The sequence below is a fragment of the Cheilinus undulatus genome, linkage group 6 (assembly GCF_018320785.1).
Source record: "Cheilinus undulatus linkage group 6, ASM1832078v1, whole genome shotgun sequence".
NCBI lineage: Eukaryota > Metazoa > Chordata > Actinopteri > Labriformes > Labridae > Cheilinus > Cheilinus undulatus.
This window is the reverse complement of record NC_054870.1, coordinates 6,991,614-7,005,400: the sequence shown is the minus strand read 5'-3', so window position 1 is coordinate 7,005,400 and position 13,787 is coordinate 6,991,614. Positions and strand designations below refer to the sequence as shown.

The following is a 13,787-nucleotide window of genomic DNA, read 5'->3' as shown; positions in this document are numbered from 1 at the left end:
TCAGACCTGTGATCATCCGTCTTGCGTCTAGAGGAAGCAGCAGGTGGTGAACAGAGTGCAGCCTCACATGTAGGAACCAGGCCTTGCTGAGCTCTTGATCTATAATGGATGCTGGGAGGAAAAACTTCCTCCAAACTGTAGAGAAGATAATCTGCCTGCAGGGCTGAGTTCAGAAGAACGCCGTAGACTCACTAAAACACACGGGGATGCTGGTTATGGATTCTGTTTGAAGTGATGCAGGGAGAAAACCTCCAAGCAGAGCTCAGTTTCTGCTGAGTCAGATCACAAACCCCAGGCAGTTTAACACTGAAACAAACCAAGAAAGAGACAAAGACCCCCTGTATCAGGAGGACCCCAGGGTCAGCCGAGGGTCATATGACACCTAGAGGTCAATGGACTCTCAGTAATCTGCTCATGTCAGCATCCTGGTCTGATAGCTTCAACACTCCTCAAAGAAGATATTACTGCTCCTCCTTAAACCCTCTCCTTATTTCACTTGAAGGTCCCGACATTATGGAGTCAAAATTGTTACAAAACGTAAGAGCACATTTTAGCATTCTGAAATTGAGACTTATTGATTTTTGGTTCAGATTTCTCTTCAAACTCTCCAGAGCAGAAATACAATCAGGGCTCAGAGAAAGTTTCGTAAGCCACAAAAAAAAAAAATCAGAGAGTCTGTTTGACAAACAAGCAGAATCAACCTGAATTAGAGGAGAATGGTTTGATCAGGAGATTTGACCAGCAACTAAAGATTTGAGATCAAGCAGACATTTAGAGCACAAACAGAGAAAATCTAAGAACAAGGAGGCAGTTTAGAGCACAAAGGCAGGTTTGAATGGAGGGAGAAAAATCTGAGGACAAAATCAATATGACAAAGTTTTGCAACAATAATGACTCCACAGTTTGATTTGTATTTCATGCTTGTTTTTTAAAAAAGTTTCTAAAACAAGTGTGGAACATTTGGGAAGTTGTTAGAATTTTAAAAGCAGATGTTTTTAGACGACAGCTGCTGTAATGCTTGAGGGGTTCTTTTTTACTTTATGTCAAAAGTTTATTACATTTCTGGGTCATTATCTACATTTTTTCAACTCTGTCAGACGTTTGTCAACTCTATTAGATGTTTGTCAACTCTGTAATATCTTTGTCATCTCAGTCAGATGTTCGTCAACTCAGTTAGATGTTTGTCAACTCAGTCAGATGTTTGTTAACTCTGTCAGATGTTTGTTAACTCTGTCAGATGTTTGTTAACTCTGTCAGATGTTTAACTCTGTCAGATGTTTGTTAACTCTGTCAGATGTTTAACTCTGTCAGATGTTTAACTCTGTCAGATGTTTGTTAACTCTGTCAGATGTTTAACTCTGTCAGATGTTTGTTAACTCTGTCAGATGTTTAACTCTGTCAGATGTTTGTTAACTCTGTCAGATGTTTAACTCTGTCAGATGTTTGTTAACTCTGTCAGATGTTTAACTCTGTCAGATTTTTGTCAACTCAGTCAGATGTTCATCAACTCTGTCAGATGTTCATCAACTCAGTCAGATGTTTGTCATCTCAGTCAGATGTTTGTCAACTCAGTCAGATATTCATACTCTGTCAGATGTTTGTCAACTCTGTCAGATGTTCATACTCTGTCAGATGTTTGTCAACTCAGTCAGATGTTTGTCAACTCAGTCAGATGTTTGTCAACTCAGTCAGATGTTCGTCAACTCTGTCAGATGTTTGTCAACTCAGTCAGATGTTCGTCAACTCTGTCAGATGTTTGTTAACTCTGTCAGATGTTTGTTAACTCTGTCAGATGTTTAACTCTGTCAGATGTTTGTTAACTCTGTCAGATGTTTAACTCTGTCAGATGTTTGTTAACTCTGTCAGATGTTTAACTCTGTCAGATGTTTAACTCTGTCAGATGTTTGTTAACTCTGTCAGATGTTTAACTCTGTCAGATGTTTAACTCTGTCAGATGTTCATCAACTCTGTCAGATGTTCGTCAACTCAGTCAGATGTTTGTCATCTCAGTCAGATGTTTGTCAACTCAGTCAGATATTCATACTCTGTCAGATGTTTGTCAACTCTGTCAGATGTTCATACTCTGTCAGATGTTTGTCAACTCAGTCAGATGTTTGTCAACTCAGTCAGATGTTTGTCAACTCAGTCAGATATTCATACTCTGTCAGATGTTTGTCAACTCTGTCAGATGTTCGTCAACTCTGTCAGATGTTTGTTAACTCTGACAGTCAGATGTTCGTTAACTCTGTCAGATGTTTGTCATCTCAGTCAGATGTTTGTCATCTCAGTCAGATGTTTGTCAACTCAGTCAGATATTCATACTCTGTCAGATGTTTGTCAACTCTGTCAGATGTTCGTCAACTCTGTCAGATGTTTGTTAACTCTGACAGTCAGATGTTCGTTAACTCTGTCAGATGTTTGTCATCTCAGTCAGATGTTTGTCATCTCAGTCAGATGTTTGTCATCTCAGTCAGATGTTTGTCAACTCTGTCAAATGTTTGTCAGCTCTGTCATACTTTTGTCAACTCAGTAAGATGGTTGTTTATTCTGGGAGAATAGAAGAAAGACTAGATTAATACGGTTTATAATACAGGTAAAGGTGAAAAATCATATCTTTCTGAGATAAGATACCCGGCTCATGTGATCATCATCAATCTCCTCACCTGTACACAGCTGGGTAGGGCGGGGCGTACATGTACCTGTCCTCCAAAGCCCCGCCCCCCCAGCAGAGCAGGTAGCTGGCCATGTTGCCTCGGCCCCACCACACTCTCACATCCACCAATCAGGCAGCATCCACACAGACGGGGCGTTAAGTTAGAAAACCAGGCGACATCATCCACATGTTACTATAATGACATCATCAAATGATGACATCATCGGGTCCCAGCTCCCCCTCTGTCTGACTCAGAGACCTCCTCCTCCTCCCCCAGCAGTGTCTCCTCTCTAATCCGCCTGGTTTCCCTCCTCAGTCTGGGTCAGGGCTTTTCCTCGCTGCTCTGACGGATCCTTACTCCCTCTGTTCCTCCTGGTCTCTGGTCCTCCTGGTACTGCTCTGTGTTCCTCTTGGTCCCGGTCTCTCCCGGACTTTAATCGTCTCCTCTCAGTCTCTTCTTTGAAAACTTCTCAGCTCAACTTTCTCCGTCCTCTGCTCTCAGCCTGTCTCCTCCCTCCCCTCCCTCCATCAGCTGAGTTATTTTCCTCCGCTCAGAGGGAGGAGGAGCGTGTTTCCTCCCGTTTGACCCGGAGGCCCCTCCTCCTCCTCCTCCTCTCCTCCTTCCTCTCTTTGTCTCCTCTGTAGAGAAGGCTCTATATGCAAGCTCATAGGCACAAACTTCAGGTCTATAACCTCAGGACCCTCAGAACTAGGACCCTACTTGTGCACATGTTTGTTGTTTATGAGCGTTCATATTAATCCAGATTAATAATTAACTAATCCAGATAAGTAATTCTTCTTCTGTTCAGTTCAGTGATGGATGACTGAAACTTCATGAGTTAAGTCTGATTTATTTAAAACTAAATATACATATTAGGGAATCTAACAGCCAAATGAAGATCATGTAGAAGGTGTAGAATATCTTTTTCTAACATAATTTTACCTTTGCAACTCTTATCAACTTGTGCAATTCACATCCACTTCACTGGGTGGCACTGTTGCAAAAAAAGAGGGGTCCTAGTTCTACAGTCCTGAAACTACTGTCCTGGAGCTGCTGGTTGGGAGTCTGCAGATAGGGACTATTGACTCTGTCCTCTCCACTCTCCTCTCCTCTTCTTACCTCCTTTCCTCTTCCTTCTCCCTAGAAGATTCACTGCCTTTAGAGCAGCTCAATGAACCCGCTCTTACAGACATGGAGGTGATTTAGTGTGGTTCACGCTAGGAACGACGGCGTGGCGAGCAGAAAAAATCTATTGGTTCTGTTTAAGAGCAGCATGAAAAAACCGCTGCTATAAATACAGAGAACATTCACGAGTCTAAGAGGGTAAAAACGCTCCAGAACCAAGACTCTGCTCCCAACAGACTGAACAACATCAGGATGAAACAGACCAAAAACTCCATTTGAGTCTCGCTGTTTTCTGCTGTTTAATTATTGACCCTGTGATCCACCAATCAAAGAGCTCCCTCTCACAGCTCACTAAGATCGTCTCTAAATAAACAGGGGGTTTTCCTGTTTGTTTGCCTGCTGCAATGGTGGCATGTCAAACTGTGCTACAAAACTCTTGTCCTATTTGTTTTGATCACACTAAAGGAGTCCCAACATTCTGTCACATACACACACATCGTCTCAGACAGCACTACAGGTGTGATCCCAACCAATCAGCATACTGTCGTCATGACGATATCTGCTGTTAGCGAGTTCATAGGTCATCGTGAAGGCAGGTCAAATAGTGAAAAGAAAATGAAACTTTGATTAAAAAAAACTTGGTGTTGGTGCTTTCAGGAAGATCACGTAACACTGGGAGTCAAGAATGAAAAAAAATGTATTTCTAAATTATGTTTCCAAAAAGGAACAGAAAATAATGTTTGTCATCTGTTCAAAGTTAAGGCAGATCAAGGAATGGAACAATGGTGATGTAACATTCTTTTATTCCTACATCTGCAGCAGGTGTTGTGAAAAAAGAATGTTTTATTACAAGAGTTTTGTTCTTTGATCTTCTTTTATTGATCAGACAACAAATTAATAAAAAGAAAATTGAATAATTTAAAAAAAAAAATCAATTCAGACAACAAAAAGAGAAATATAAAACAAAAAGTTTTTTTTTGTTTGTTTTCTGTTTAATCTAATATGAACTCTGTGGAAGGACAAAGGTTATGTTTTGTGCCCCTACTTTTCAACAGTAATTTTGTTTTTGATTCTGGATTTTTGTTTTTACTTGGAATCAAAAATCTGTTGGCTATAAAATACACTGACTGAGTTCTCATTAAAAATGAGAAATCCAAAATCAAGAAACAAGTTGTTTCACAATTTCTGTTTAAATCAAACTGCCCTGGGATCTTTCAGGCCGTTTATTATTAAATTAGGAATTATAAAAAAGAGGGAGAGAAAAAAAACAGTTCGTGTTTCATCTGATCATTTTTTTGTTCAAAGAACAAAACGCTGGTGATGTAACATTATTTTATTCCTATATCTGCTGCAGGTTTTGAAAAAAAAAAAAGAATGTTACATCACCAGTGCTCTGTTCTTGGATCTGCTCTTTTTGATCAGAACACTAAACAACGGGATAGAAAACCAACAATTTTACATTTTTTAATTCATTTTTTTTAGGAGGGAAAACCAGAAATTGATGAATGGAAAATGTCAGGTTTTATGTTTTCTGTTTTTGGATTCTCTATTTAATCTGAACTGTGTGGAAGGGCCAAGAGCAGGTATTTCCATGTTTTAAACAGTATTTGGGAAACAGCTCGTTTCCTAATTCTGATATTTTTATTTCAAATCATAATCTTTTGGGTGTAAAGCACACTGATTATTAATTTATTTGTAATGAGAAATCTAATATCAAGAAATAAGCTATTTCCCAATTACTGATTAAGAAGAGGTAAACAAAACTACCTGCTCTAGGCTCTTTCAGTCAGATCATATTAAAATGGGATTAAAAAAACCCTCTGAACCCCTTTGACTACAGACTATGGGCATTAATTTGTACACAGTAAAAACTAAAGTGTTTTAACTCCATTCTGAGTATAATGGCCTTCAGTGTTGGAGTGATAAAACAGTGTTGATCCACCAGTGTTAGTTCAACTCTGTAGCCTGAACTGATCTGAGCTCTTCCCACTGCAAATTTAAATCAGGGATACTAGGGCAGTGTTTCCCATCATGCCCTTGGGCAGAGTGTTTAACATGTGTTTACATGTTTCCTGTTGAACAGTGACCCCTGCTGGGAGTCATTTGCTCATGTTTCTGAAGGACTTGATGTTTTTGATGTTTAACAGTTTAGCACAATGAATTAAGTTGACATACAGAACCTTATGACTGCTGAGACGAACATATAGAAGTAAGACTAACGCTATAAATGCTTTAACGTCTACAGTGGGAAAGACATGATAATGTAAACTCAGGGATAAAAGTTCAATTTAACCATTTAAATTTAAATGTTAAATTCAAAACTATAGAAGCTGAAATAACACTTAAGGTTTTAATGTGTAGAGATGATTAGTTTTACTGAGAGTATTTCTAAAACTCCTCAGAGTTTATTAACCTGTACCATCCAGTTTTAATAAAGTTACCCTACAATAGTCATTTTAGTAAACCTCAAGATGCTACAGAAAGTCTTCCCGCTCTGATTCCTCGACCAGCAGCAGCAACACCACCGGCTGGGACTAAGGAGGTCAAAGGTCAAAGGTCAGACAGCAGATGGAAAAGATCTACACAGAGAGGAGGAGGGGAGGGGGGTTACTGAAGATCTGAGCTGATTTTCAGGGAGTGTCTGGAGTTTTCTGACATGAGAGGCTCGTCTTTCCTCCCTTTCCCTCTCTGAAACGCTGAATGAATCCATCTGGAATTTCTCTACGGGACGATGAAGAGTGTGACAGAAGAAGAAGAAGCTGCTGTTTTTCCTTCCCGTCTTTCTTAGTTGGTCAGTTTCAGGAAACTTTCCCTGCCGTTGTTTTGGGGCTTGGAACAATAAAGTTTGTGTTTGAATTTGAATTCTTTGCGTCCACACCCAGCCCGGGGAGTGGACAGGGGCCAAAGGAAACCAGGGAACTCCTCCAGAGTGAGCACAGAGAGCTCCCAGCAGCAGTCTGAGTGTTTTTATTTCATTCTTTGAATATCTGAATGTGTTTATGAGCCGGCAGAGCTCCAGCTGAAAACGACCTTAAGCTTCTCTAGCCCTGAAAAAAATATTGAGCTTCTCGAGACAGGAGCTGAAAACAAAAAAAAAAGGCCCTAAAAAAAGGTTGACCAAAAATCTGCCTCCAAATAACACTGATCAGAGACAAACTATGGATAAAATTAGAATTCATCATTACCAAAAGAACCAAGATTAAAGAATAAGAGTAGCTAAAAGAAGAATTACATGAAGTGTTTCATTTATAGAGTTGCTAAAGCCAGAGTTTAATTTTTAGAGTAACTAAAGCCAGAGTTTGATGCAAATAGTAACTGAAGCCAGAGCTTGATTTATAGACTAAGAGCAGAGTTTGATTTATAGAGTAACTTAAGCCAGAGTTTGATTTATAGAGTAACTAAAGCCAGAGTTTGATTTATAGAGTTACTAAAGCCAGAGTTTAATTTTTAGAGTAACTAAAGCCAGAGTTTGATGCAAATAGTAACTGAAGCCAGAGCTTGATTTATAGACTAAGAGCAGAGTTTGATTGATAATGTAACTTAAGTCAGAGTTTGATGTAAAGATGAACTATAGCCAGAGTTTGATGTAAAAATTAACTAAAGTCAGAGTTTAATTTTTAGAGTGACTAAAGTCAAAGTTTGAATTTAAGACTAACTTAAGCCAGAGTTTGATTTATAGAGTGACTAAAGCCAGAGTTTGATTTATAGAGTGACTAAAGCCAGAGTTTGATTTCAAGACAAACTAAAGCCAGAGTTTGATTTATAGAGTGACTAAAGCCAGAGTTTGATTTTTAGAGTAACTAAAGCCAGAGTTTGATTTATAGAGTTACTTAAGCCAGAGTTTGATTTATAGAGTGACTTAAGCCAGAGTTTGATTTATAGAGTGACTTAAGCCAGAGTTTGATTTATAGAGTAACTAAAGCCAGAGTTTGATTTATAGAGTAACTAAAGCCAGAGTTTGATTTCAAGACAAACTTAAGCCAGAGTTTGATTTATAGAGTGACTAAAGCCAGAGTTTGATTTATAGAGTAACTAAAGCCAGAGTTTGATTTATAGAGTAACTAAAGCCAGAGTTTGATTTATAGACTAACTAAAGCCAGAGTTTGATTTATAGAGTAACTAAAGCCAGAGTTTGATTTATAGACTAACTAAAGCCAGAGTTTGATTTATAGACTTACTAAAGCCAGTTTGATTCATAGACTAACTAAAGCCAGCGTTTGATTTATAGAGTAACTAAAGTCAGAGTTTGATTTATAGAGTAACTAGTCTCAGTGTGTTTTCATGGGATAAGCTAATACTGGTGGCTGATTCTACATAACAAACACTATCATCAGTGTGTGAATGTGGAGTGAAAGGGTGTGAATGGTAGGTGTGATTCTCCTTTGAGTAGCTGGATGGCTAGAAAAGCACAAGCTCAAGTCCGTTTACAAAGTTGAAGAGTTCATCTGAGGCTCATCTACGCTGGGTTTGAAAGAAATGTCATCACATACCTCTATAACAGGTGATGAACTGAACTTGTGCCATTCTTTTACCACCGATTCACACTCGTTCACTCCACATTCACACTCTGATGGCAAAGGCTGCCATGGAGAGTGTCCATCAGTATTAACAAATCCATTCATACATATTCATTCACTGCTGATACAGCAGAGGGAGCAGATGGAGGTTAACCCCAACCTTCTAGTTGAGAGACAACCAATTCAACTGGTCTACAGCTGCCCCAAATGAATGCCACAGGGTACGTACTTGGTTCCTTCAATCCCAAACTACCTCTGGGCATCAATGTATAGCAGGGAGTCCCACTTGTAAGATCAGGTCTTCCCATGAAGACTTTAGGACTGCTGGATATGATCTGAAACACGCAGAATGACCATAAATCCTAAACTCAGCAAACTTCATCTACATCATGATTACAACACTGGTGATATAACATCCTTTTACCAAAAAAGACATGTTATTAAAAAAAGGATACTATATCTCATTATTATTGGAACACTGGTCATGTAACATTCTTTTACCAAAACCGACAAGTCATAATTAATTCAGCATACTTCATTTCCATAGCATGATTAGAACACTGGAGGTGTAGCATTCTTTTGCCAGAACCAACTAGTCATAAATAATTCAGCTTAATTCATCTCTCTATCTTCATCAGAACACTGGTAATGTACCATTCTTTTACCCAAACAGCCGAATAATAAATAATTCAGCATACTTCATCTTTCTGTCATTATAGAACTCTGGGGATGTAGCATTCTTTTACCAAAACAGACAAGTTATAAATGATTCCACATACTTAATCTCGCTCTAATAATTAGAACATTGGTCATTTACCATTCTTTTTCCAAAATAGATGAGTTATGAAGAAACTCAACAAAATTCATCCCTATATCATTGTTAGAACACTGGTGATGTAACATTCCTTCACCAAAACAGACAAGTTGTAAATAATTCAGCATACTTCATCTCTCTGCCATTTTTAAAACATTGGTGATATAACATTCCCTTTTTTCAACACCTGCAACAGCTCACATATATAAGAAAAAAAGAATGTTCCATCAACAGCGTTCTCTAATTTTCCTTTTTATGAACTGAATGCAGAAATGATGAGATGAAAAACAAACTGGTTTTCATTCTTTAATTTCTTTTTGGATAATAAAAAAGAGAAACAAAATAAAAGCTACGTTCACATTGCAGAAATGTGACTCATATCTGAATTTTTCTGACAGTCTAAACAGTAGTAGTCACATTGGATTTGATCTTTTCATATCAGGTTCAGACCACTTTCATATGTGGTTCTAAATCAGATATTGAGCTGATCTTTGTTTCAGTCTGAAAAGCCAGGTCACACTGAAAGTGACTTATGGGTCTTTTCCACTGTGATTTTTGGCCGTACCGATCCAAACCAAGCTGTTCTGATTTACTTTTACATCACCAGTTTGGTAGCACCAGGCTATGCCCAGAAAGGTCCTGCTCTGGAGCAGGGCCCAAGCCTCCTGCACCACCTCCAAGTGTGCCACAGGGATGTCACAGCGGTTCGTCATCGTTCTGGGAAGCCTTACAGACATGCTGAAGTAGCAACCGCTGCACCAAACTTTGCCAGATCACCAATAGAAGAAGAAACTTTGAAGTAGAAGCAACCAGTGCCTGTACTTCTTTTGGTGAAACACAACACTGCTTACTAAAGCACAGCTATTTAAGACCTATGACTCAAAATGCTGTGTCATCAGCTCTAGATGCGCCCTTAAACAGGTAGCTCAGTTGTGGTTTAAAAGCAAATCCCCAGCTACACTGGACAGCTGTGCCAAGCCAAACCAAGTAGATCCAAGCCACTCAATACAATGGAAAAGCCCTACTAGATGTCATCATGGAGCGACTCTGTCACAGTTCTGAGCCAGAAGGCAACAGAATTAGTGGAGACTGAGTCTCACACAGAGCTAACAAATGGGGAAGACAGCAGTGATGAAGGCAGACCTCAGAGGTTTTTAGGGTGACACTTCTATGCAGGCAAAACTTGAGGGGTTGTATCTTCACCGACCTGTTTTTGAAAGAATTTTAATAGAAATGTCTGAACGTAGCCCCAGAAGGACGTAGCTGTAAAGCCAAAGGGCAGTATAAAATCCTTAAAGCAGAGGCTAAAGACGCCAACATACGTAGCGTCACGGTCCAATCAAGTCTCCTTTTTATGAGCTGGACCATGTTTTGGGGCCCAGCAGTCAGGTCAGCTGTTCAGGACTGTGACATGTTTAAATTACAGTCTGCATACAGGCCATATGAAGCATGTTCATAATGTGGACAGCCAAGGAAAACAAATCAGATCTCAGCAAAAACTCAGAGTTGGCTGCAGTGGGATTGTAGCTTAAAATGGTTTATTTTTTTAATTCCTGAATTTAATATGAGCATCCTGAAAGAGCTGAGGGCAGGGTGTTGTCATGTTCTGTTGTCCTATTTTTGAACAGTAACTATAAAAACAGTGTGTTTCTTAATTTGGAATTCATATTTCAAATTAAATCTCTGTTGGCTGTAAATACACTGATCTTTGTCTGCCTGTCTTATTGTGTACTACAGCATCGTTGTAAATAAGCGATCTCTCTAAATGTGTTTTCTATAAATAAAATGAATGACAGAGTTGTCTCTTTAAACCACACCAGCCTCTCACAAACGGCATCAAAGGTCTCTCTTTATTTACCGTCAGTCCTCAGTCTTAAATCAAGGGCCCTTTAAAAGTTTGCTGACTCTAAGGCGTGGCGGTTTAGCTCTGTCCGTAAAACCAGGCACAGGGTGGACTTTCAGCGTTTTACCCTTCAAAACCTCAGACAGTTAGGACCAGATCCAGAATCCTCTCAGTAAACGCCCTCACACAGACAGACTCTGGCACCATCCAGTGGCTGATGAGCAACACTGCACCATTAAGTCCTCACACAGGGACATTACTCTTAAAATCCATCTATCCATCCACTGACCACAGAGAGCCACATCATTATTAAACCCTGGAACCGGGACCCCTATGGTACCTGTGGGTGGCTGAATACAGCCACACACATTCAAGAACAGTCAAATAAAGGTGACAAAGGCGCTTTTGTCACCTTAAAACCCTTTCCACCTCTTTTTCAGCCCATTTTTGCTCATCCTAAACCAATTCTCGCCACTTTCTGCCTATTGTTGCCTCCCTTGACCCATCATTGCCACTATCAATCAGTGTTAGTTTTGGAAGCTGTTTTTAATTTTAGTCATAGTTTGAGTCTTTAAATGAAATGCATTTTAGTTTTAGTCGCATTTTAGTCATTTCTACCCTTTTTAGTGTTAGTCTAGTTTAAGTCATCAAAAACTAAACATTTTAGTCTAGTTTTAGTCCATTAAAAGTCCTCACATTTTAGTCTTTACTTTTAGTCAAAACATTTATTTTCTTGCCTAAATCTGGTACCAAATCATGTTAGTGTGTTCAGTGCATCCTGCCAAACCTGGGGTCTCTGCTTTCTACAGCTGAGAGGCTGAATAATTACAGATACATTGTTTTTTTGACAGATTCGCCCACAGTGGAGAAATATCACAGATTTTGAATGCCAGATGACAAAAACGTTACATTTTAGTCTAGTTTTGTTATCTTGACGAAAACTAAACATACTTTTAGTCAGTTTTAGAAGTGGCGCCTAGAATTGGTTTAGGATGAGCAAAAATGGGCTGAAAAAGAGGTGGAAAGGGTTTTAAGGTGACAAAAGCGCCTTTACAGTGGAAGAAAAAGGCTGTAGAGGGTGGTGAAATGGGATTAAAAAGTGGCAGAAATTGGTGGGAAACTAAACAAAATTGATTAAACTGTGGCAAAAATTGGTGAAAGGTGGCAAAAATGGGTATAAACTGCACAAATTCACAAAGTGGCAAATAATAGTGGCAAAAATGGGCGAGGAAAGTGGTTAGAAAGTGGCACAAATAAATACTTTCGATATTAGAACACTTTTCCGCTCTAAATTGAAATAACTGTAAGCCAGGATGCTAGTACCAATGCTACTGATCCAACACAGATGCATTGATACTACCATTAAATCACATCTACTCAGGGCCAGTCTAAGGTTGTCAGGGGCCCACCTGAATCTGTGGGCAAGCTTACTTTTTACTGATTTTGAACATAACTTTGATTTCAGCATGAATCTCACCAAATGGCCATTTTTTAATTTTACATTTAATTAATTGAAGGCATAAAAATATAAAAAATGGTAAAATATACAACTTGGAATCATTAAAAAAATATATTTGTAGTTTTTTAAAGGCATCTGACGACCCCCTCTCAGTGCCCCCACATTGAGAACCCCTGCTCTAGCAGACCCTGAGCACATCTGGAATCTGCAGAAACAACAGGAACCAGAACCAGCACTTCCTGTCTGCAGTTAGGATCTCTACCACCCTCTCCAACTTACCTGGAGCTGCTGTTAAGTGACGGGACTGAGCTCGCCTTGCGAAAGCCGTCTTTGAGGATGGAGCGACGCCACGTCTCTTTCTCTGATTTGGATCTAACTGGAGGTCCAGAGTCGTCTTTAGAGCCGCCTCGGAGCCCGGGGCCGGAGGTGCTGAGGGTGAAGGAGGAGCGAGACCTTTCTGAGGGGGCGGACAGTTCCGGATGGGCCAGCGGGGCGAAACTCAGCTCGATGATCTGCTTGGCGCTGTCACAAATCTGACTCTGAGGAGGAGGAGACATAATGGCGTTAGAGTGAGGGGGCATTAATTAATCTCCCTATACTGGGTTCCTACACACTGTAAGAATCAAATATAAGGCCTTTCAAGATCTGAACTGTAGAAAAAACAGAAAGAGAAAACTGTACACCACTTTTTTCACAGGAAATGGTCAAAAACTAAAGGATGCAAGATTTCTAGGTATATTGTGTCACAATTGAATTTAAGGAAGAGTTCATGAGACATCAAATGACTTGGGACAAAGAAATGTTGGGCCAATGTTGATTTCTAGCAATATACCGTGGAGGGGAGAGTGGGGTAAGATGAGCCAGAGGGTAAGTTGACCCTCTCACAATAGGTGTCGTCATGTGACCATGAATTCAGGAAGTCTCTATCATCTCCACCTTGCTACATTAAAGAGAAGCACATGAGAAAGGTAGTAGGAACGAGCAAAGAAGACCCAGGACTGTTGATCAGCTAGAATCCTACATCAGACAAGAATGGGACAACAGTCCTCTCTCAAAGCACCATCAACTGGTCCCCCACTTTCCAGACATTTACGGACTGATGTCATACGGCAGTTGGATGTGAAAAGGATCCAGAAACACCATCATCTTCTCTGGATCAAAGCTCATTTAAAATGGACAGGGAAAACATGTAAAACTGTTCTGTGGTCAGATAAACCACTGATGCCATATCCTGTGGACTAAAGAGGAAAAGAGCCATCCAGCCTGTTATCCATGATCAGTTCAAAAGCCTGCAACTCTGATGCAATGGGGTTGCACTATTGCCTATGGCATGTCTCAGTTTCAACATCTGATATCTGTTTATGTTCTATTGTGA

At 39.7% G+C, this 13,787-nt stretch overlaps 1 protein-coding gene across 3 annotated transcripts in view; it reads right to left on the bottom strand.

The window, feature by feature from the left end:
- Positions 1-13,787, bottom strand: part of LOC121511082 (PH and SEC7 domain-containing protein 1-like) — a 105,228-nt gene that overhangs the window by 51,385 nt on the left and 40,056 nt on the right. For all 3 annotated transcript variants that reach the window (XR_005992020.1, XM_041789612.1, XM_041789611.1), the window contains exon 7: positions 12,692-12,951. Coding sequence is in view for 2 of the 3 variants with exons in the window: in XM_041789612.1 (XP_041645546.1) it covers positions 12,692-12,951 (260 nt within the window). In the remaining variant the exon portion in view is untranslated. The remainder of the gene's footprint in view (positions 1-12,691; positions 12,952-13,787) is intronic.